Source organism: Aotus nancymaae, unplaced genomic scaffold (assembly GCF_030222135.1).
Source record: "Aotus nancymaae isolate 86718 unplaced genomic scaffold, 86718_ANA_hifiasm-v0.15.2.pri h1tg000036l, whole genome shotgun sequence".
Taxonomy (NCBI): Eukaryota; Metazoa; Chordata; class Mammalia; order Primates; family Aotidae; genus Aotus; species Aotus nancymaae.
In genome coordinates this window covers 39,489,283-39,514,030 of record NW_026988450.1, presented here as the reverse complement: position 1 = coordinate 39,514,030, position 24,748 = coordinate 39,489,283, and the positions used below count along the sequence as shown (strand labels likewise).

General features: G+C 36.1%; 1 protein-coding gene across 4 annotated transcripts in view; it reads right to left on the bottom strand.

Moving 5' to 3' along the window:
• Nucleotides 1-24,748, bottom strand: part of NECAB1 (N-terminal EF-hand calcium binding protein 1) — a 714,313-nt gene that overhangs the window by 33,180 nt on the left and 656,385 nt on the right. For all 4 annotated transcript variants that reach the window (XM_064384351.1, XM_021675784.2, XM_064384352.1 and 1 more), the window contains one exon: nt 3,916-4,052. In XM_064384351.1, coding sequence (XP_064240421.1) covers nt 3,916-4,052 — 137 coding nt within the window. The remainder of the gene's footprint in view (nt 1-3,915; nt 4,053-24,748) is intronic.

Here is a 24,748-nt window from a genome sequence, read left to right as displayed (position 1 = left end):
AATCCCAGCACTTTGGGAGGCCGAGGTGGGTGGATCACCTGAGGTCAGGAGTTCAAGACCAGCCTGCCCAATATGGTGAAACCCCGTTTCTACTAAAAATACAAAAATTAGCTGGGTATGGTGGTGGGTGCATATAGTCCCAGCTACTCTGGAGGCTGAGACAGGAGAATTGCTTGAACCCAGGAGGCGGAAGTTGTAGTGAACTGAGATCGCGCAACTGCACTGCAGCCTGGGCAACAGAGTAAGACTTTGTCTTAAAACAAAAAATAACTGATGAATTTTTGGATACACTGATTTGACCCATCCTCACTAAGCCTGTTCTTATTCCTCAAATCTGTATCACATACTATTGTTAGATGAATTTTTCTTGAATATTGTTTTCATTATGTTCTTTTGTTTACAACTGCCAATGACATTCTCTGACAGAATTAAATCTGAATGCATCTGTTTAGCTTTTAAGATCTTTCTGAACCCCAGATGCCTGTTAGACTGCTCTCCTCACTGTCCTACATCCCCACCAACTGCTCCTCTGTAGCTCTCTTTTCACCTAGAATTCCTTTCATTCGTTCACTTCATATGTTTACCATGCAGTCGTAGTAAGTAGAGGGGATTTATGCAAAGTCTCTGCCATCTAAAAACTCAACGTCTAATGGGGGAGATAAACAAGGAAGGGGCTGAGATAAGTAGATATAAATACTACTATGGGAATACATGGTAGTGAAGTGGGAAGTATAAATGAGCAGTGAAGGCTTCCCAGAGAAAGAACTGTCTAATCAATGACCAGACATATGAGGAGAAGTGAGCCAGAGATGGGTAACACGAGGTGGGTAAGACAGATCCCTCTAGAGAGAATCTCATTCTGCTATTCAAATTCATCCTAAACGTCCAATTCAAGTCTTAGCTTCTGATCAGGCTTTTTCAGTGGTCTCTTGATTGACCTCATAGGAAATGTATAGTTTTCCTTTCTATCTTTTCTTCACTGGTGAAGGTCCCAGGACTCTCCTCACTTTTGGTGGCCAGCTGATAATAGTGTTTGGAGAGGAGACACAGTCCCTTTAGGTTTGGGCCTAATTCACATTAAGTCTGGTTCATCAGATGTTATGGGCATAAATCCACAGTGGCACCTTTTTTCCTTTTCTCTTTTTTTTGAGACGAAGTTTCACTCTTGTTTCCCAGGTTGGAGTGCAATGACACCATCTCGGCTCACCGCAACCTCTGCCTCCTGGGTTCAAGTGATTTGCCTCAGTCTCTGGAGTAGCTGAGATTACAGGCATGCGCCACCACACCTGGCTAATTTTGTATTTTTTAGTAGAGACAGGGTTTCTCGATGTTGGTCAGGCTGGATTTGAACCCCTGACCTCAGCTGATCCGCCCACCTCAGCCTCTCAAAGTCCTGGGATTACAGGTGTGAGCCACCGGGCCCAGTCTGATACCTTATTTTCTGTTTGGTTGTTTATGCATTTCTTTAGAAACCTCTCAGAGGGAGTATCCCAGATTTGGGGTGGGATTTGGTCATTCCTGGGTGCCTTAGTCAAATGCCATACAACAGCACCCCTTAAACTGCAGTCAGACGTGTAACATTTCCCCTTATTTCAAGCTGTTTTTGAGTGAGAAATCCAGAAGTAAAAGGTTCATTAATCCTCTAGTATCTTCTGCTTTCCTTAAAGTCTGTATTGTCATGCTCCTTCTCATTAATCACAGCTGCTAGGCAGCTGCTGGAAGCAGCCACAAGAATTCAGGGCTAGCCTGTGGCCTAACACAAAGAACAGCTGTTCATTAAACATTCACTGCATGGTGGTAAATGCAGAGCACAAGTTTGCAGGGGATGACTGCAGAAAAAAACAAAAGTGCAGGTGAAGAAGGGGATCAGAGCATTTTTTCAAGCCTCTTCTCAGGTGGCAGATGACTGATTCTAAAAAGGGAGTTCCCATTTTATTTCCAGAAAGTCTAAACAAAAGAAACAACACAGGATGCCTCATTTTTCTCATTAGGAACATTAAATCAATTTCATTGTGCTTCAAGATATTCAGTTATCCTCTGCTCAAAGCTAAAAAGATCAGTTTGCTTTTCTAAAGTGAATTGTTATACTTTGCCATTTGATACGGAATCACCCAATGCAGTGAAAATAGGAAGTTTATGATGTAAAGGATGCTTCACAGATCCATTGAAGAGTATTTCCCTGTGTTTATCAGCTGCATGGGCTCATTAGATCCTGGAATTACAGGCTTTTTTGTTAGAATTTGGTGGTGCTCACTTATTTTGACATTGTAAACATGGTTGAAAATTCCAGTATTTTGGAGATGTCCTAATAATTATGTATCAGTTAATTTGTTCAGAAAAACCGGTCCTACAGGGTAGTCTATTATCAGCCTGTTCTGAAAACTTACTATTTGCTTCTCTCTAATTTAAGATGTAAAAGTTAGATAAAGCATATCTATAAGTTTAAAGTAACATATCAGCCAAAATATGCCCCCGGAGCAAGAGTTTTGCAAGCTTCTCTAGCTTGCACGGTATAAGCAATGACAACTCAGAAAAATAATTGTTGGCTGGCATTACCTTGACGTCTTCCTTAAACATTTTTAGTATAGGTTTCTCTTAAGCATTAGTGCTTTTATTTATACAGCTATTGCAATATGACCACTTATTTTCTCAGTGATACCTATGGTGGCATTGAATTTTGGAATAATTCCCATCATTCACTTTTCTCCATTTCCTGAAATAATTAGGCTTACTGAATTCTCAGGTCTCCCCAGTGTATCCAGGTTCATGTAGCCTGTAAGGATCTTACCCATCATTTCCACATTTTCAAACTATAATAAATTAACAACGAAGGGGCTGAGATAAGTAGATCTAAATAGAGGGCACTGTGGAAATACATGGTAGTGAAGTGGGAGGTATGAATGAGCAGTGAAAGCTTCCCAGAGAAAGTACTGTCCAATCAGTGACCAGGCAACCAAGGAGAAGTCAGCCAGATGAGAGGTGGGTAACAGAAGGTGGGTGAGACGGATCCCACTAGAGAGACTCTCATTCTGCCATTCAAATTCAACCTAAAGGTCCAATTCAAGTCTTGTCTTCCCATCAGGCTTTTGCACTGGTCTCTTGATTTTGCAAGGCAAGCTTAAATAGAGAAACTCCACGAAATTGACTTTCTCATCCTTCCATCCCTCTATCCATATTTAATCTTTTACTATTCTGAAAACCATTGGCAATGTATTTCCTCTTCTCTATGGTATTTATTATCACTTTGTTCCTTGCAGCATAGTTTTTGTGTTCATGTCTTAGTTATATAACAAACATAGGCCTCCTTAAGGATTCACATTATGTTAAATGTATTTTCATATTATTCATACTCTTTTAAAGTCTTCTCCATAAACTGAATTTTCAATTAAAATTTGTTGACTAGTCCAGATTTGGTGGCTCACACCTATAATCCCAGCACTTTGGGAGGCAGAGGCAGGTAGATCACCTGAGGTTGAGAATTTAAGTCCAGCCTGGCCAACACAGTGAAACCCTGTATATACTAAAAAATAAAATAAAGTAGCTGGGCCTGGTGGCCTACACCTGTAATTCCAGCTAATCGGGAGGCCGAGGCACAAGAATCACTTGAACTGGGGAGGCAGAGTTTACAGTGAGCCAAGATCATGCCACTGCACTCCAGTCTGGGCGACAGAGTGAGACTCCATCTCTAAATAAATAAATAAAGTTGACTAAATGACTGACAGTAAAAGAAAAAAATGGAATGATCTTTTTAGAGGCAAATAATAAGGCAAGCAACCAGTGGAGGTCACTGTCATTCTTTTAAAATATATCAATTCTCATTTTTACTTTTCAGTAGTATAAGTGCAATGCCTCTCAGTTGTTTTTTCATGAACATAGAGTCACTAAACAGACATCAGATGAAAACATTTAAGTTGCCTTTCTTGACGTGTTTGCTCCTCAGTAGTTTCCATGGCACATTCCAGGGAATTCTGGAGAGACTGCAGCTGATTCAGGGTCTCCTTCAGTAAAAATCGAGTTACAAATTGTTCCAAATTGGAGGCTTCTTGGTAATCCTAAGGGTGACAAAACAAATGCAATTAGAAGTATTGTAGAAAAAAAATGTAGAAAGACACCCAGAAATGTCTTTTTTACCACGTACCCATCAATCCCGGATTGATCCTAGAGAGGAAGGGTGAAGAGAGGAGAAAAGATCTGTTGAGCTCTGGAGGCTACAGCATAGCTCTCATTCACCCACCAGGAGATGAATAAAAAAGGGGCAGAAATGACTGGAATATCTCACCTCCCATTGTACCTGCCTCAAGATTAAGAAAAAGAACAAAACCAGCAGAGCTGCAAAATAGACATCTGTAGAAAAGAAAAAATAAATATCTGGGGGAAAAAAAAAGATCAGAATGTGCCTGACTCAGGGTTTGTTCTATGCTTCATTTGAATGTTGACCATGCCATCATATATTTTCTCTATAACCAACAAAGTGCAGCCATGTTTCAGCAATCGGCTAAATTCACTCTTGATGTATTTATTATGCTTGATCCGTATTATGCTGAAGACAAAGAAAATTATGTGTAGTTATTTAAAATTCAGAAAGTGTTAGGCTTGGAATATTTAAACAGTTTACTAAATCTGCTTATGTCTCTCCCTCAGCAACTTTACCTGAGGCTCATTGACAACTAACTTCTAGGACAATACCTGAGCCACAAAAGCAGCATTCACTGAATCAGCCCCCAGGTCTACACAGAGGTCACTGCAGACTTAATAAGTGTACTTGCCAAGCTTACTCAAGGTAGATGGGTGAGCTGTGAATGGTGCCACCTGCTGTACTTATCTTTCAAAGTCTCAGGGAGAATCAACAAAGAAAACCAGTTTAGTGTGGAATAAGATGATGACAGGGCCACTCTTTCAGGTCATGTGACCAGCTGGTGAAATTTGATTTTCTAGAGTCTTGAGTGGGATGGTATATTCAAGTTCAGCCAAGGAAAAAATTTGTCTCTGTCCCTAAATGAAAATTTTTTATGACTGAAAATACAAAACACCAAAGGACTGATGGTGATAAGATAATACCACGAATCATGATGTTCTGAAGAAGATTAGGACATAGTTATAAACCCAAACAAATAAGAGTTAGGTATCTAACCTTCCTGGTTCTCAGCTTTCCCACTTATAAATCACTAAGCAACTCTGGTATACATTCCAACTCAAAAATATTCTGTGCTTCTATCAACTCTAATTTAGGAAGTATTGGACTATGGCCTCCTGATATAATTTACTCTGGATGTTTTTCTAATAGAAGAATAAGGTAATAGCATAGAAAACCTCATTTCTTTCTCAGTTTGAACTAGTAAAATGTTTCAATCATCAGTCTCTTTTTAAGCCCATTCATTACAGGTGAATTAATACTGAGTGTCAACTTGATTGGATTGAAGGATGCACAGTATTGTCCCTAGGTCTGTCTGTGAGGGTGCTGCCAAAGGAGATTAACATTTGAGTCAGTGGACTACGAGAGACAGACCCACCCTCAATCTGGATGAGCATCACCTAATCACCTGCCAGCATGGCTAGAACAAAGCAGGCAGAAGAAGATGGAAGAGCAGACTTGCTTCATCTTTTGGCCTTCATCTTTCTCCTGTGCTGGATGCTTCCTGCCCTTCAACATCAGACTCCAGGTTCTTCAGCTTTTGGAATCTTGGACTTAAACCAAGAGTTTTCCAGGGAATGTGGGGCCTTTGGCCACAGACTGAAGGCTGGATTGTTGGCTTCCCTACTTTTGAGGTTTTGGGACTCAGACGAATCCACCACTGGCTTCCTTGCTCCTCAACTTGCAGACGGCCTATGTCGGACTTTACTGAGTGATCGTGTGGTGTGAATCAATTCTCCTTAATAAACTCCCTTCATGTAAATATATATCCTATTAGTTCTGTCCTTCTAGAGAACCCTAATACATCTACCATATAAAACAGTCCTATTTAAAAATTAAAAATTGCAATGTCTTTAAACTCCATTTAAGAAACTAACCATAAAACAAAACATTACATGCTTATCTAAGAATTTTGGGTGAGTTAAATCAAGCTAAAAATACTCCAAATATTGATTTCATAGCTTGCTCTTTATTGTGTTAAAAAAAAACTTTAAAAATTCTCTCTGAATGAGTTTTTAAAATTGAGGAAGGCTTTTCTTTGAGGTTGAAAGAAAATTTGATGATAGAAAAAAAGGTGTGTTTGAGTCTTTTCCCAGTTATTTCTGTATTGCCAATGCATATTTTAAAAATAAAATTTATTAAAATTAAGACAAAATATAATTGCAAAGTCAAAGATTATGCCAATTATTTTTGCATCTCAGTGTATATTAGTTTGATTTATAACTAATATAAATCAAATGATAAAAAGTTTTATACTTATTTGTAGACCACATTAAAAAATGAAGGAAGCATACATTTACTGAACAATAAAGCATAACATTGGCCTTATTCTTTTCTCATTTAAATGTTAAATATTTGTCATGTCAGTATTATAGAAAAGAGATTCAAAAAATTATAGTTTAGTTATCCATTTTAAACACTTCAGTCATTGCAATTAGGTTTCAGCTTCTTTGACAGAAACGTCATGTCTTTTACTTCTGTATCCCTTATGGTAGAGTAGATGTTTGTTCATACCTGATTGTTTTGCAGGTACACTCCTAAGAATTTATTGCATTTGGTATTGTGATCTTACATATAAATATTTTTATGTTTTTAAAGTTAGATTATTAAGAAAAGTTAAAGTCAGACAACTGGCCACTCCATTATTGCTCCACCATAGCAAATCAGAAAGTTATTATTAGGCGGACCTCTTACCTCACTCTGATAAAAGTTTGCTAACCTTACTAGTGACTCTGTAGATGACATTTAAAAGTGGCAGAACCCAGTTGGTTGATACCTTTGATATAAATGTTGATGCCTTGACATTGAGAGGGGTGGTGGGTGGGTTTAAGGTTTGGGAGATTACATTTTTTGAGTCAATTATGAAGGTTTGCTGTTTTACACTACCCCTCGGTGGTAGGAAGAAAAAACTAACTTGTTTTCTAATATTCCTACTTATCCTTCCACTCAGTTTGTAGCACTGTCTCTGTACAGACGTTCCTCTCCTTGAACCACCACTTCTTTTTACAGGATTAGGAATGTATCTTTCTCCTTTACGTATTTCTGTGACATTTCTTCCCTACCTAGGATACAGAATTTTTCATTGTGATATTGTGATCTGTTTTTCACTTATCTGTCTTCCCCATCGTAGGCTAACTCTTTAGCATAGGGATTATGTCTTATTCATCTCTGCCTCCAGAGTACTCAGAACAAAGCTACCCCATAAATGCTTAATGAATGTCTGAGAAACCGGGTCCCACATGGAGAGTCAGGCACCAGAGGAAGTGTCCAAACTCTGAGAAGTGCTCTTGCCACTGGCCAGTTACCAGCTGCCTCCCTATGCATCCAGCACTTGCTGGTTGTAGATGCTGCCACCCAGCTTGCCCAGTCATGTGGACTCTGTAATAAAGAGAAATACAGCTTTGTTCTTAACAGACTGTTTGTCCTCATTTTATTTCCTGGACCAATTGTTAGTCTCCTTCCCTTCCCTTATTCTGGATCTCAAGGTTTTGGACTGCAGACCCAGGTGGCACAGATCCAAACTTCCCTTTTCTCAGATATGCAGCAGATGTTCCTTTGGAAGGCAGTGGCAAAAGAAACAGATGGAAAATTAAATAGATAACAAGCTGGAAAATGTCAAAGTCTGGCCCTTTTAATTCTCAACAAATGTGTTGGTTGTGAAGGTACAAAAAGGGATATTTTGCGTTCCTAATTCCCCAAAAGACTGGTATGTTGGCAGAAGGCATGTATTCCTTTAAGCAAAACCTGTATTTGAGAGACTGGCAAAAAGAACTCCTACTGACATAATAAAGCAGTTTAAAAATGTACAGATTATACTCAATATTCAGATTCTGCTTTTTTTTTTTTTCTTCAAACACAGTTTAATCCTCCATGTCTATCAGAAAGGATATGGGCAAATAAAATCTAATGTTATACTTTTCAGATCCTAATAATGTTAATTCATGTCATTGATAATTATTAGTTACAGAAATCATTAAGCGGAAATTGTGAACAAAGTAGCATTAATACTTCCAATTTTGTCTGTGGAAAGCCAAAATGTAAACATTTCAATTTACATATTTCCTTTGGTGGAGCTGGAACAGGGCTAGCATTCATTTAAGTAAAAATCCTAGCACTGGAAGCACAGTGCTTTGAATCAGGTTTCTTCGAGGACTGTCTGTGCATCTTAATTATCATATAATTTCTCAGGTAAGCAAGCTCTGCCCATCAGGTTGATGGAATTATCTGAGTCAATTAGAAAAATCAGAGCATCAGTCTTCCCTGTTTGTATTTGCCCTATTGAAAATCAATCAAGTCAATGACATTGGGATCAGTGTATCTTGCTTATGAGGTTAGGTAACAATTACATTTAGCAGGGGGTACTGCTTCTGACTGTCTTTTGGATTAACTCCCTCCAGCTCTCACCATTTTTGTGTGAGACATCTGAGCCAGCTTCTATAACAGGAAAAAAATAACTTTACAAAAATAAGTTTGTCTTTTGCTCTTTTTCTATTCTACCCACAATTATTACTTTTTAAAATACTAACTAGTTATACACATTATTTATGTCCCACTTCTTTTAAATATTCTTAGGCTTTTATTTTAAATGGCACATTTGTTTTTTCAAACTGGGAGACCACTATGTCAAATTTAAGCCTTAAAAAATAGAAAAATAAAGAACTGGCTCTTACTTGTCCTAATAGTGGACAGAAGCTAATTCCAGCTAGTCTTTGTAAACATTAGATGGCAAAACAAGAGATCATAATGATTTCAGACTACAGATTCTCAAGGATTAAGGGAATGATAAGATTCTCAGCTTAGTGAAAATTACAATTTTGGATTAAATATTATTAAATGACCAATAAATTGAAATAAGTTCTGAGCCCTATCTTAACCACTTATTCTGTAGTTTGAAATAAGAAAATACTTTATAGATGAGTTTATTAAGACCTTTACATTGACAAACTCCATGATAAAGGGTTCATCTTAAAGTCATCAAGAACTTATTTTGTGTAGGATTCTTTCCTCTGGCTCCTCCTATTGCTCTGTCTCATACCGGAAGACCCTAACAAGAACATAAGACTACTTGGATGTCTTTGCCTAAAGGACAATCCCATTCTGCTGGGAAGTTCAAACAATTGGAATTTTAGAAACATGCACATGGGTATGAGGATGGGGACGTCTAGAGAGTCAGACAAAATCTGAGATTACTACATGAGGACCCAGGTCACATTCCTAGGTGTCTAATAACATAATGTGGTGGTGAAGAAGCTGGCTCTGAAGACAGTCACACTTAAGTGCTGATCTGTAGTTGTGCCACTTAACAGCTGTGTGTGAACTTTGGAAAGTAACCTTTCTAAATCCCTATTTCCCTAACTATGGATAAGAATAATTACCATAAGTTTGTTACGAGTATTAAAATTAAACACAGCATGTGGCACACACAGTAGGGTGTATAGCTCATAACTTTTGAGGAGTGTTCACTATTGCTATTAATCGATTGGAGAAAGGATATTGTAAACTGTAATGGACAGATCATTGGCTCAAACTTCACAAGACCTGTGTTTGTCTGCCATGATAATAGTTTACTGCTAGGATAAATGTGCAGCTAGTGTTTGGCATGTAGTAGGCTCTCCACAAATACTACTTTTCCCGAGTTATTTTTCACATATATTTTCTACTGTATATTTGCTACCTTAATTATTCAAAAATGTACACCTTTTACATACATAATTGTTACCAGATTGAAGCTGTGACTCATGGAATTTGGTGTTTGAAGAGTGTCAAGTTTAATATGTAGAGTTCAAGTGTAAAATTTTTCAAAAAGTTTTTCTATTCTTGACTTGTTTCTCCTCAAGGATAGTAAATTAGATACAATTTATAAATCTAAACAGTACTTCTGGCATTCCCCTCTGTCTCCTCTGAATTCCATGAGCCATATCCTCCTATATAACATTGCTTTCTAGAATCTTTCCAAAATTCTTAGTCTTTGATTGTACTCCTCTTTCTTCCTTTCTCTCCTATATCTTTACATGTATATTGATTAAGATTTTTTCCTTTCTCTTCAAATGTGTATGAGTCTGGTTTTACTCATCTAGGCCCAGATCTTGTTCTGTGTCACAGATGTGTAGAAACCAGAAAATAATAACAGGAGGATTTGGGGAAGATGGCCATGTTGATGGCATAGTTTATGAAACCCTTGGAATCTTCACATAAAAACAGACTGAACGACTAGAAAAAAGCGACAACAAAAAGCTCCAATAGACAACAAATGCAACAAAACCAGATGACAAGGTGTCATCATCAACCTACAGTTGCAAGTGTGTAAGGACGAAATCACGAACAGCCACAAGAGCTGCACTGCATGGTGTTGCTTGATGTGTAGGCAGAAACAAAGAAAAGTAACAGATCATGAGACAAACCTGAGAACAAGAGAACTCCAAAGTAGCCAACAAATGTTCACTAGAATAACAATGGCTAATTCCAGAAGAGCAGCTGAAACTGGCAGGCATTTCATCCAAAAGTGGTTAAGTACAAAAATGAGAGAACACAAAATTCTTAGTAAGGCCTAAAGGGACTGGAACTGTGTAACCCCTGTGAACTCTTAAAATCAGTCACTCCAAAGACTATGTCAGGAGGGACCTACACTGAGGAATTAGCTAGGAGTGGACTCAAAATTGAGAGGGATGGTCACAGAGTGAAGAAATAAAAAGGGAGATTCAGATAAAAAGTTGGGGAGAGAAACAGAGCCAGAAATCATTGGAAGCAAGCTACCTTATTTTTTCAGTACTATAAGACAATACATTTAAGAGGAAGTTCTGTGAAGTTAGAAAAACAATTTTAAGCCCAACCTCCTTTGAAAAAATTCAGGAAAATTGAATTTTTAAAAGCATCAAAAATTATTAAGGTCAAATCCTATACAATGTTATAATAAGAAAAAGAAAAATAAGAAGCACAATAACATCCCTGTAGATAATGAAAGCATACCAGAAAGACAAGACCACAATACCAGTCCAAGTTAACCAAGTATTTAAAAATAAGCTAGAAGATAAGAAAAAAAAATTCAAGAAATCAACAAAAACATAAATCAGAGTTAGATTAACTCAGAAATGAAGTGACAGGATACAGAAAAAAATTAGTAATCGAAGAAAAAATATTATTTTAGAAATTAAGTCAAAATTAGAAGGAACATAGAAACAAACATGGCCAGGCGTGGTGGCTCATGCCTGTAATCCCAGCACTTTGGGAGGCCGAGGCAGATCACAGGGTAAGGAATTCGAGACCAGTCTGGCCAACATAGTGAAACCCGTCTCTACTAAAAATCCAAAAAATTAGCTGGGTGTGCTGGTGCATGCCTGTAATCCCAGCTACTCGGGAAGCTGAGCAGGAGAATCGTGTGAACACAAGAGGAGGAGGTTGCAGTGCCACTCCTCCAGTGGAGATTGTGCCACTGCACTCCAGTCTACGCGACAAAGTGAGAGTCTGTCTCAAAAAAATTAAAACGAAAAAAGGAGAAAAGAAAAAATAAACATTACACGTAATACCTTAATAAGAGAAGGTGAAAGGAAAGAAAGCTTTTAAAATAAAAAATAACAACAAAAAAAAGGGATTTGCAAGGAAGTGACGAATATTGAATATACAAAAAATAAACAATATACTGTAATAGAATTTCTAAAGTGTAGAAACTAACAAAGGAAAATAACACTAAAAACTATTATACAAGAATGTTTTCCCAAAATAAAATCATTTGATATTAAATACTGGAAGTATGCCATATATATGAGAATATCGACTCAGAACAAACACATCAAGACATATTTTAGTAAAATTGCTGGACTTTAAAAAACAAAGCAAGAATTCTTTATGCATGGAGACATATAGAGCAAACGACTTATGCCGTAAAAAACAGAACAAAACGAAATGTAGATTTACCATGAGGCTTTCCAAAACCAAGAGTTTTATTCCAGAAAAAGTATAGCAACATATTTTAACATACTTAAAATAGAGCCAAGAATTTTGTATCAGGATTTATTGTCTTTTAAGTATAAAGGGTCCCCCAAAATTGTGAACATGCTAGAACTCAGGTAATATTGTTCTCATGAGCCCTTCCTCAGGAATCTTAGAAATTAGCTGCAGATAACCAAAACAACCAGGGAGGCTTCAACTTCCTAGGCCAGATCCAGGATTTTTTGGTTTTTTTTTTTTTTTGGTAGGGGCCCAGACAGTAAATGTTTTAGACTTTGTGAACAAGAGGTTACATGAAAGCAGCCATAGATAATACTGAATTAGTTGGACTATGTTCATAGACCATATAAAATATATAACTGGCAGAATTTGGCCAGTGGCCAGAATTTGCTGGTCCCTGTTTGTCACTGAGTATCAAAGCCTACCAACCTAAAAAAATAAAAAAAACCCCAAAAAACAAATAACTAAAAAACAACAACCACCACTATAACAACAAAAAAGAGAGACAAACAAATAATATGTGATTTTTGACGGGAGAACACACTATCCACTATAGTTTTGCCAAATTAGCCTCTAGATTTAGCTGACAATTTACAGAATAAACTGTAAAAATATACAGATAAAAGGAATTGCAAAATAGCCTACAAATTAAAAGAGATATAACAGAGAGAAAATGAGTTCAATTTAACTACCCTTTCTGGGGATAAAAATCTGTGTAATGAAACCATAATAAAACACAAGGAAGTGACTACTAGCAGGATCCGTTGGTTGTAGTTATTTTTAGGGGAAGGAGGAATCGTAACTGGGACAGAGCGTGTGGAAGGACTTCTGGGGTAACTGGCAGGTCTGGCTTCTCAAATCTTGGTGATGGCTTCAAGAATGTTTACCTTATGATCATGACGTTCTACATTTGATTTGTCTGGCTTTCCTTTTTGTTTGGTTTCACAATAAAAAGGTTAAGATATATATAGGAACCAGTCTAATAGAAATATACTATCTTCATATGTTTGAGGAGCTGTGGCGTAGACAGATAGGGGCTGTAAAATACAGGACTCTTTGGCAGGCAGTAGGAAATCTGTAAACACTTCCAAATTAGTAATTTTTGTCACCTCTTATATGCCATCTTCTCAACTGTAGCATGCATTTTTCTGGAAGTGTAACATAGAACCAAATGTTACATTTTTAAGTATGGAGAACACAGAACTAAGTTCATACATAAATTGGATTCAATTTATGTTTGTTGAAATTGATGACAAAGTATCACCAAGATTTCTTCCCCATAAATACACTGCTTTCTACCTTATTGCTCGCACACTTTTCTTTGAATATCATTTTTAAGATTGTGGAATAGACATAACACAAAGTTAACGTAAATGATACTCAAAGGATAACACTCATTTGTAATGTGACTACTCCTAAACAGTATATGTGTCAGATGGTTAGTTCTATTTTAACCACAGTTCTATAATATGTTGAGTTAATAGGCCTAAGTTACTAAATTTGTCAGAGACAAATACATTTTTCAAAATATCATATATGATCTCTCTGCTGTCAAAGGCAAATTATCCTTGCTTTTGATTTAAACAAATTTTGTGACAGAATAATTGAGCATTAAAATATTATGAGCATTTCTAAACAGCATTGTGTATGGAAAATAGTAGATAATTAATAAATATGTGAACACTGACACATTTCCGAATTCACTTTGCCCTTGTGGCTTGCTATGAATAGAATACCATAATATTCCAGTAACTTTTTATTCAGGAAAAAATAACCTTTGGGAATAGATAACTTGCTCAGAATAATAAACAGGTAAGAAATTTTTTTCCAATGGGATTTAAAAAACAAAATACTGTATTTCTTCAAATATAAAGTGCCATTAATTGTAAGATGCACCACTATTTTGGTATTTTATATATCACAAGGAAATAAAAATATCACCAATTAACTTTTATGCACCATCAATTGCTAGATATATCCCAATTCCATAGCTGTCAAAAACAGGAAACATATGTATCCTAGAATTACTGAAATATATTGTGTTTTTTATTACATTTCAATATGGTCCATGGCTGAAAGCAAGGGATATGGGTGATCTGTCTATGCCTATAACTTTATTGTGTTCTATATCCCACATTTGGAAGTCAGGATTAAAAAACAGCACTGACTATTTGTCACATGTTCAAGAAAATGACTGGGTAACGTAAGAGACTGGCTATACCCTGAAATCATAGCCCGGGCTTGCCTTTCTTATCACTGAGTTTGTGTCAAGTGATTTTAGTTTAGTTAGCTTCTGAGTCTCTAGATAGCTCAGAAGCTAACTAAAATCTTAATGGTAATCCGGAAGAACAAGTCAAGAGTTCATAGTAGAAGGGACTCTGTGGTATTAGCTAGCTAAAACAATGCAGCCTACCAATTCTACTAATTATTAGAATTAATTCTCTCTTTCTCTCTCTCTCACTCACACACACACACACACACACACACAGACGCACACACATACACACACAAACAAATTGGGTGGATTACAAGAAGTAAAGACCGTTACATTTTCATTATTAAAAAATATATGGGTTATAGGAAATTAGCCAAGCAAGGTGGCACATGCCTGTGGTCCCAGCTACTCAGGAGGCTGAAGTGAGATGACTGCTTGAGTCTAGGAGGTGGAGGCTGCATTGCATTGAGCCATGTTTGCACCACTGCACTTCAGCCAGGGCAAGAGTGAGAAGCCATACATATATATATCTCATGTGTAAAGAAAAAGTGAATTATAAAAATCTACCTGCATAGTCCTTTCTTAAAAAGGTTTCTAGATGACTATACAGGCTACTTAAAATTAGTTCTCAAAATCTTATTGATAAATTGGAAGGCAATATTTACATTAAAGAAAATTCCTGGAAGTTCCACTTTTGGCATTAGGATTAGTTAACGATCCTAAAATATTCCTTCTATAGAATGCCTTGTAAAAGGCAAAGTGTGGCAAACATTATTTGAATGTACAGCAAAGCTTCTAAGAACACAAGAGAAAACCAAGAATGGCAACAATGAACAAGAGACAAAGAAATAGACCGATTAGCAATCTTGCATTGAAGGCCTTGTTCTCCTGCAGGCATTTTCTTTAACTAGAAATTCTTAAGTTCCATATTTTAGCAACTTTTGGAAGAACAGAGGATGAGTCAAGGTAGGGGGTTGAAGTTGGAACACTCAAAGGACCACACTTTTACTAAAAGAGAGCTGGAAAAAAAAACTCTATGCATGAACAAAGGAAGATGACAAATAAGTTTTCTCAGTCTTATCTCTGGGTACAAAACTCTGTCCTGAAAACTTAAAACTAAAGTTCAGTCCACTCAACAGTCTGAGATTCAAATTCCTATAACTGCATATTCAGGGAAGCCCAAGACTGAGAGATTAACTCACCTCAGTTCTGTATTAGTAGTATCTTGAGGTATCTGGCATAAACAAAAACATACTCTCAGTAAAGAAATACATCAAATTCCCAATGATTTAATCAGCCAAGTATAAACTAATAGTAGAAACAATGCCAATCTATCCACACATAATCATATCACACAAAGAAAAAAAGTATCATGAAAACGAGTCACCAGAAACATGCTTCAAATGTTCAAAGAAATAAAAAGGGTAATCGGAAACATGAGAAAGGAGTGAGAGACTACAGCAAGAGACCAAGCAGATTTCAAAAAAGGCAGTAAGAACTTCCAAATAATAAACCCAATGGATATGTTAAATAGAAGATTAGATACAAATGAAGAATAATTAGGAACTAGAATATAAATCTAAAGTAATTATCCAAATTGAAGCAGAGAGATGAACAATTTGAAATAGAAATGACAGAGAAGAGAACAAGAGTATTTAACTTATATATAAGGAGTTCTAAGAGATGAACAAAGAGAACAGAAGAGACAATTGCTGATAATTTTGCAGTATTAAACAGACCTGTGACTCTTCAGAGTCAGGAATCACAGCAGATGCCCAGCAGCACAAATAAGATCAGCACCCAGATGCAATATAGTAAAACCTTAGAGAATAATAGAACAATTAATCTACAATTTTTTTCTCTCCTTTCTTGAAATCCACAGCTAAAACAGTATGTATGAATCCTTGTTCCAACTCCCTATGAACCTGTGGCTGTTAACTGTGCAGCTTTGCTCTTCTGTCTTCCACTGGGCACTTAAACTCTAGGGTACAAGTGCTAAATACTCTGCATGGACCCCTTGAACCACTGTACTAACTTGGCTTAATATAAGTCACAATTGCCCAACACTGCACATTACAACTCTCTGCAAACAAGAGTTTCAGTAATTCTTCATAGGAGGTTATATTGGACTTTTCCCTGCTTCTTTTTGAAATTCTTGTTCCAGTATTTTGCCAAATCATTTGCTATTATGTATTCTAATTTTTCCTTATTGATTTATACGATTTGTTTAAATGTTTTTAACACCAGCCCTTGGTAGTTGAGTTTTGCAAATTCTCTTGGTTTGTTTGTTTCAATTTCTAAGTGCTGTCTTTTGATGTACAACTTAATAAAGTGAAAGTTATGCCATACAATGTTCTAAAGGTGTAGTTTATATTTTGTATCTTGTTCAAGAAATCCTTCTTTACTCCCGTCATTAAACTATTTTCTTATATAATGAAACTCTTAAGTCTTTACTCTTCACATGTAAGTTCTAAACTGGGGTTGACTTTTGTGTATGGATTTAGAATTTAACTCTTTTGTTTTCATATAGATATTTTCCCAGCACCATTTATTGAACAGTCCAGTATTTTTCTGGCACTGAAATGTCATGTCAGCTCTATCACAAGTAAGATTTCTATACATTTTTGCCAGATCCATCATAAGTTAGGTTTCTATACATGTTCTAACTTTGTTGGTTTATAGATATACAATCTTTTTATTATTTACTTTGTCTGCTGTCTTATTAATTCTTTTGGAAATTTGATTAGAGGTATATTGGACCTTCTCACTCAATCTTCTAGGTCTCTTAACCTCTTTTATATTTTCTAGATCTTTGTCTCTCTAAGTCACATTCTGTGTGGGATCTTCAGTTGTGTCTTCTAGTTCACTAACTCTCTTTTCTATTCTATTTAATCTACTGTAAAACTAGTTTCCTGATATTTTCATTTCAATTACTGTATTTTTAAAATGCTTAGCAAATGTCTTTGGTACTTTCTCAAATTTGTTTTGTCTTTTTTATATCTTGCTCATTTCTCCTATTTTTAATCCCACATGTATTTATACAAATACATACCTACTATTTAGCTGATATATTCAATATATAAAGTCTTTGAATACTGTCTAAAGTGTGTTTTGAGTTTTTTTTTTCTTTCAGTACATATTCCTTGCAGGATTAATCTGTGGAAATTATTTCAGATCTAGATTAAGAGAGAATTTGATTTTGCTCTTGTCCAGTGTCTGGAGGTACCATCATCTTGAAATGATTTTAAATTAAATTCTTGGCTTGAGGCTTTCCTCTCCACCCAGGAAGTTTAGATTTGGACTGCACATTTACATGAGGGCTAACTTGTAGTTATAAATTCTCAGGGCAGATTTCTTCCCCTCTTTCTTTATTTGGTGTCCTGGATCACTAGGGGTAACTTTCTTTTTGAGGAAAAGTGAAGGCTTTTGGTTCCAAGTTTTTGCAGAAAGTTGTTAACAGAATCCTTACCTCGCGGGTGCTCGTGGCTATGCTTTCTCTTGCCCCAGCACTGAAAGTCTTCAAAACTAAAATGTAAGGTCAGTGAGTTAAAGCCGCTTCCCTGCACTGCTTATTTGTTTGTGTTCTCTCTTTCACTTAGATTTTGGCCTCTGGGGAGTCTTTGCTTTCTTGCCAGGCATTGGATACATTTCAGAAATGTAAATATATATTCTATCCATTATTTTTCATTTGCTTCAGCAACAGAATTGTTGAAAAACTCTCTTCCTCCAAACTACCATAAACAGAAGTCGCTAAGTATTTTCATTTAGGCCTTCCAAACTTGGCATAAGAGATAAAGTAACCTGCCTAAGGTCAGATAGCTAACAGGTAAGTTTTGACTTTTTGTCCATGAGTAAGTAATCATTGGTCCATAGATAAAAATTAACAAATAAAAAACAACTGGTTTTTGTAACTACCTTAAAACTCTACTGACTTTTATTATAACAAACCTATAATTACAGACTAAAGTGGTTGAAAAGATAGGTGACACTTTTTTTTCTGTAAAGCTATATGAAAATTTTAAATTAAAAATATAAATAACTTTCACATTTGAAGTGGCAATGTTATAAATTAGAAAATACTAATTGGCAACATAAAATATATTTTTTTAATTGTTCTAAAATGGGTGGTAGTTGTACAACTCTATAAATTTACTAAAAATTATTTAATGTATACTTAACACTGGTTCATTTTATGGTATATAAATTATAACTCAATAAAGCTATTGAAATATCTATAATATATTGTTTTTTTAAACCAACTACATGTACATTTTAAATCACTTATTTGCACATAAAAATACATGCATCTTTCCATACCTATTGTATTCATATAAGATACAATTTTTAATGGCCAAATAGTATATTTTACTATATTTATAATTTATTCATTAATCTCATATTGTTGAATATAACGTAAAGATAGTTGTCTAATTTTTCTTAATATAACCATGTATATGACAAATATTCCTTATATACATACTAAATTGTTTCCTAGGTAATGTTCTAGAAATGAAATTACTAGGTAGAATAATACCTGAATTGAAAATGTGAGACATGTTTTCTCACATTTGCCCTCCTACAGGAAGAAGGTCACTAAATTTGCCCTCCTACAGGTAGTACTAATTTAAAGTCCCATTATCATGTTTAAGAGTCTTCATTTTCCTGTGTATTTGAACAACGGGGCATTATTATTTTGAACATTTTTTTAATTGAAAGAGATATATTTTTATCGTCAATTTAATTTATATTTAACTATTGATAAACTTGAACATTTATAGAATATAAACTGTAAAATGTGTGTACATGTACATCATATATATATTTCATGTGTGTTATACACACATGAAGAGAGACAGAGAGCCCCTTCGCATTAGTAAGCACAACATAATTCAATTGATTCCTTTTCTACATATGTAACTTAATAGTGATGTTTCTTTGTTTCTTTGTTTTTTGAGATGGAATCTCACTCTGTTACCAAGGCTAGAGTGCAGTGGCAGTGGATCTCAGCTCACTGCAACTTCTGCCTCCTGGGTTCAAGCAATTCTCCTGCCTCAGCCCCCTGAATAGCTGGGGCCATAGGTATGTGCCATTGTGCTTGGCTAACTTTTGTATTTTTAGTAGAGGCGGGGTTTCACCCTGTTGGCCAGGCTGGTCTTGAACTCCTGACCTCAAGTGATCCTCATGCCTTGGCCTCCCGAAGTGCTGGGATTACAGGCGTGAAGCACCACATCCAGCCAGTAGTGATGTTTCATAACAGAACAATCTGAGAAGTTTCAAAAAAAACACGCTTTTCTTATTCTTAAGAGAAAGAATAAAATATGTGGACTAGTACCTATATTATTTATAGAATATTCCTTTGTAAACATAACTGTGCAAAGTACATTAAAGGAAATAAAATAAAACATCCTTTTGCAGTATAGATTAAAATGTTTCAGCAAATACTTATATAACATTAAAACACACACACACACACACACACACACACACACACACACACAAAACATAAAAATACTGCAAATAAGGTTTTAGCCAAACACTAAATATAGATAGGGTTTCCTAATGAAGAAATATTCTCATTTCTCTACCAAATGTATAAAACTACAAGTCTCAAATTAGTGTGAGAGAGAGATATTATTCAATTAATGACAAGAACAGAGTATACATAGTTTGTTGAAGTGAAAAAACAAAACATCAGGATCAAATGGTGACAGCATCCAAATTTCACAGGCAATCAGCAAATCACCCAAAGACATTATAGATCTAGAAGGAAACACTGAATACAAATTCCTCATTTCCAAGAAGTCCAGATAAATTAAGGAGACTTGTTGAAGACCACGCAGCTCTTATCAGCTAGACTAGAATACAGGTGTTCTTTTCCTGCAGCCTCTTATCAAAAGATGTTTAAAGCACAAAACATGAAAAGCTTTTTGATTGTTCCTAGGTCAGTGTCAAACATAACTGGAGAGAAATGGCAGGTTCTGGTTTTATCAAGCTACAAGGGGCAAAGCCTCTTGATTATAAAACTGTGCCCTTGAGGGCACCACTGGAAGGAAAGCTTTTCAGAGCCGAACCAGCAATTAAAAAAGGAAAGGAAACATCATCTAAATTGCAGCTGAATTTGTGTTTAAGCTGAGAGTAGCAAAAAGGCAGCATAATTTCTAAACACCATTTTTTTTTTTTTTAACAGACTTATATCAACCTCAGAAGGTTTTTCTCAGAAAGGTTTAACTGCCTTCAGGAAAAGATTTATCAAAGCCTATGCTGGAATAAATATCTCCAGGCTGCCAGTTATTTCATTAATAATTTTATATTCCTCTTTTATATTTGAGATAGGTTGTTGTTTTATACTGAAGCACTCAAAAATATTAATGTTGAAAGATAAATTTCAGATTGTAAGTTATAACTTCACTATGCATCAATCTGTTTCTTTACCACTGAAATTAAAATGTTCAAATATTTAGAATGATTAAAGTACCTTTATCTTACTGAAAAATCACCAAGAAACTGGTGGGGCAAAACTAATTCAGTTATTATACGAACAATAAAAAGAAATTTCAAGTAGGCACTTTGAGCCCCAGGCTTGGACTACTATGGAAAATGACAGAGTATAATACAGTGATGAAACCCTAACAGGGATCTTGATTATTTCTTACAAAAGCATTTATTTTAATCAGAGGCTTAGATTTTGCTCCTTTGCCATGGCAACAGATAAAGAATCCTGTACCTGGAAGGTTACAGTGACAGTCTTCATTATGCTCCCAAGAGGCATTGTGTTAACAGTTTAGTGATTGGATGGGAAAGAACTAATTCTACCCAATTCTGAATAATATTTTTTCTTATCCTCTTTGAGTATAAGATTCTAGATTTGGTTATGGGCTTGGCCATTAACTCATAATGTGATCTTAGGGAAGTCTATTAACCTTCTTGTATTTGTTTTCTCAAATGTATGAAATGGGAACATGGGGCTCCGTTTCCATCCTGGAACTGGCTAAGTTTGTGTTCACTGGTTCATCTAGAGTTAAGGGAGAAGAAAAGAACCATTTTTTCCTTTTTGTTCTATTGGTGAAACAGTTCTGTCATGCCTACTCTACCTTTCTCTTGTTACTATCTGGCCTCAAAAATGATCAATGTGGGAAGATTCAGAGTACACAGAATTATGCTTGTTTTGTTGTGTGCAGCTCGGCATTTCACGTGACCTTTGAATCATCCCATATTGTTATATAAAGACTAAGGTCAGCTACTTCGCTTTTGAGCAGATGCCTGTTTTACTAATGAAATGAAAATAATTCTAATGAATAAAATGCAGCAACACTAAGTTTACTTATAGAGAAAGTGAGGGGAAAGGTTCATGCCTTTACAGCACTGTGTTAAACACTAAGGCACTCTTCAAGACTCCCTGTTGAGTGCTCATTGTTGGTTTAGTAGTGTTTATTATTCTTACTGTAGGGAGGAAGGAATGTTTCCTTCCTTCTTACATATTGTCCAGTTAGGGTCCCAAAATATTTCCAGAATATTCTGAGAACTATCATTTTTAGCTTTATCATAAAGCTGGTATCAGAAACAAGCACCCACCTGAATTATGAGTTTCTTATGATGAAGGAAGCACTGTAAACCTTTCTGGATCAAAGCAAGGTATAATAAACACATACAAAAATCAAATTTACTATATAATATCACATACATCAGGGACAAAATTTGAGGATCAACGTATTTTAAACTGTGGCAGAGCTAAACCTAGCAATTGGTTTTTGTTGCATCACTATTTCCTTCTGCAGATTTCTCTGTTCCAGAGTTTCTAACCTTGCTCCAGCTCAGGTAAATTTTAGGTCCCATTTCTTTACTCTTAGCATTTAATTATCCTCTGCTAAATTATTCAGTAACTAAGATTTTAACTCTTTCTATTCCCAGGGATGTTTACTTTTAAAAACTTGTAAAGACTAGACTCTTAAAGACTGAAAACCTTTGAGAATAAGAGAAGAGGATCTTTAAAGGTGAATTTTCACGGATTCTTTAATTTTTGCCCATGTTCCTCGAATCACATCCTAGTATACACTATGGCAGTCACCAAAGTATCACAGAGGGAAACTGTCATAAATGTGCTTAACTATCTGTCTACAGCTGCCACACCTTGGGGATCGGCATTGTTCATGCTGAAGCCACATTCTCTCCAGGATAGTCCTTGCCAAGGACTAAGGATGGTGGAAGTCTGGAGGGACTCCTCTATGAGCAGTCTTTTCCCAAGGCTTCCCATTGGCATAGCCAAAACTTTGTTAGAGACTTTGCCTGCCCAACTTCCATTTCTTCCTCCTTTCACATGTGCCAGACCTGCAGGGCAGTTGGAAAAATCTTCCCACTGCTCCTGCTCCCTTTCCCCTTTACCTTCCATGGGGATTTCTCCCAGTACATCTTTTGCACTTGGCTTCTGCTCTCTAGAGGATTGGAGCAGACACAGTATTCCATAAATACTTGTGGCAGATGAACGAATCCCAGTTGGGATGAGACAAATGAACTATAAGGGAAGGTGAAGAGAGAGGTGAGAAAAATGAGTACCTACCATGTACCAGGTGCTTGACTGTGAGAGTGACTCAGTGCAGCAGGGCTAAAAGACTAATTGAGATAACGTATGCACCATGGTCAACATGTATTATGCTCAATAAATAGCAGCTATCTCTTTCCCAAGAATTACACTGAATTAGGTGTGTAAAGGACAGATGGGTATGAGATACTGGGTGTCATGGAAGATGCAATGAGCCAGGCAAGAGAAGACGACAGGTGTCTTGGAACAAGAAGCACAGTCCACGCAGCAACTACACTTCAAACTCCCTTGGAGCTGCTGCTTCTATTGAGGTTTTAGGCCTTCTGGAGATTGTCAGTCCTAGGTGGCCCAAAATATCAAATTTGTTAATTTTTTAGGGTCCTGTGGTTTTACAGGTCCCCAAGTGGTTTAATATGATGTCTGATCTCAGTGAAATGGGACAAGATTGCCTTAAATGCAAAAATTATGCTCTTCCAGGTCTAAAGACAATGCTATATTTTAAATTTGGATTTGGGGCAATGAGTGGTGGTAGTGATGGAAGAGGGGAGGTGAGACTCGAGAGACAGCTTTGGGGTGAGCCTTGACTTCCTTCCTATCTGAACTTATTCTCAAGGGAACAGCCAGTCTAGGTAGTTTTCCATCTGCTTAAAATGCAGCCTGATAGTGAGGTGTGTAATTATGGGCTTTTCTTAACTGTAATTTGGTTAAAGAGATGTTCTACATGCAAGGAACAAATTTGAGGTCATATTACCTCCAAAGAAGATACAGGCTGTAAGTAGGAAAATTACTATAGAAAATGACAGGGGATACAAAGCTCATAAAGAGATAATAAGTAATCTTATTCTGTAGCAATAGTAAAACATAAAAAGGAATTATTCCTCAAATCAACTGATTACTCTCAAAGCCATTTAAACCATCTGCCAGCAGTGACTTACAGTAGGCAAGTCCTGATTTATCTTAGTATATTGAGCCTACAAATAAAGGCATTCTTCATTCATTTCATGCCAGTACACTTGCCACAAGCATAATCAGTTGAGTTTCCTAGAAGTGTCATTTTTGAAAGATTAATAAATCCATTTACATTTTCCCTAAATCACTAGGGGTCAATTTTCACTTGTTCATGCATATTATTTGACTGCTCTTTGAAATGCAATAAATTTTTCAGAGAATTGACAGTTTCTTGTTTTACTTTGTTTTTTTCAACTTAAGATCATATTACATTTCAGCATTACTGAAGCATACAATCTGATAATCTGAAAAAATAATTAGAACATCTATTGCCATAACATATATAATGACATAGTCATCTTAACTCAATCTTTTACTGAAACCATTGGGCCAGGTATGTTTCAAAATTCAGAATTTTTCAGAGTCTAGAGAGGTAATACCTATCATATATCATGTAGTGATATATTACCCACAGCAGGGTCTAGAGGAGTACCCTATAATGACCATATTGGTAATTTTGCAGCAAAATTCCTAATATTAAAATAGGTTTTGCTACCAAATGGATTTTGGTGCTAAGTTTACCAAACAACAACAACAAAACCAAAACATTCCATTTTCAGAAATTTTTGGATTTTGGAATCGCAGATAAGTGGTGGACCTATAGGAAATCTGTACCCCTCAAAGGATCCTCTTAAGGACTGTGGGAACAGAAGAGGAAGAGTTGCCAATAATTTAGCTTGAAATTTAAGTAGAAAACTTCTAGTGCTGCTTTCTACCTGCTAAATTCATTAAGACTCATCTACAAAATGTCTCTTAGCCTGCATAAAATACAGACTCTGCATAACATTTGGTCTAAAATGAGTAACTTGGAAGAATTATTCTCCTACTGACATCAGCTCATTGAGCTTTAATTGTGCCTCCGATTTGCATGAGAAAGCATAAAAGGGAGTAGTAAGTTAGAATTAAAGGAAGG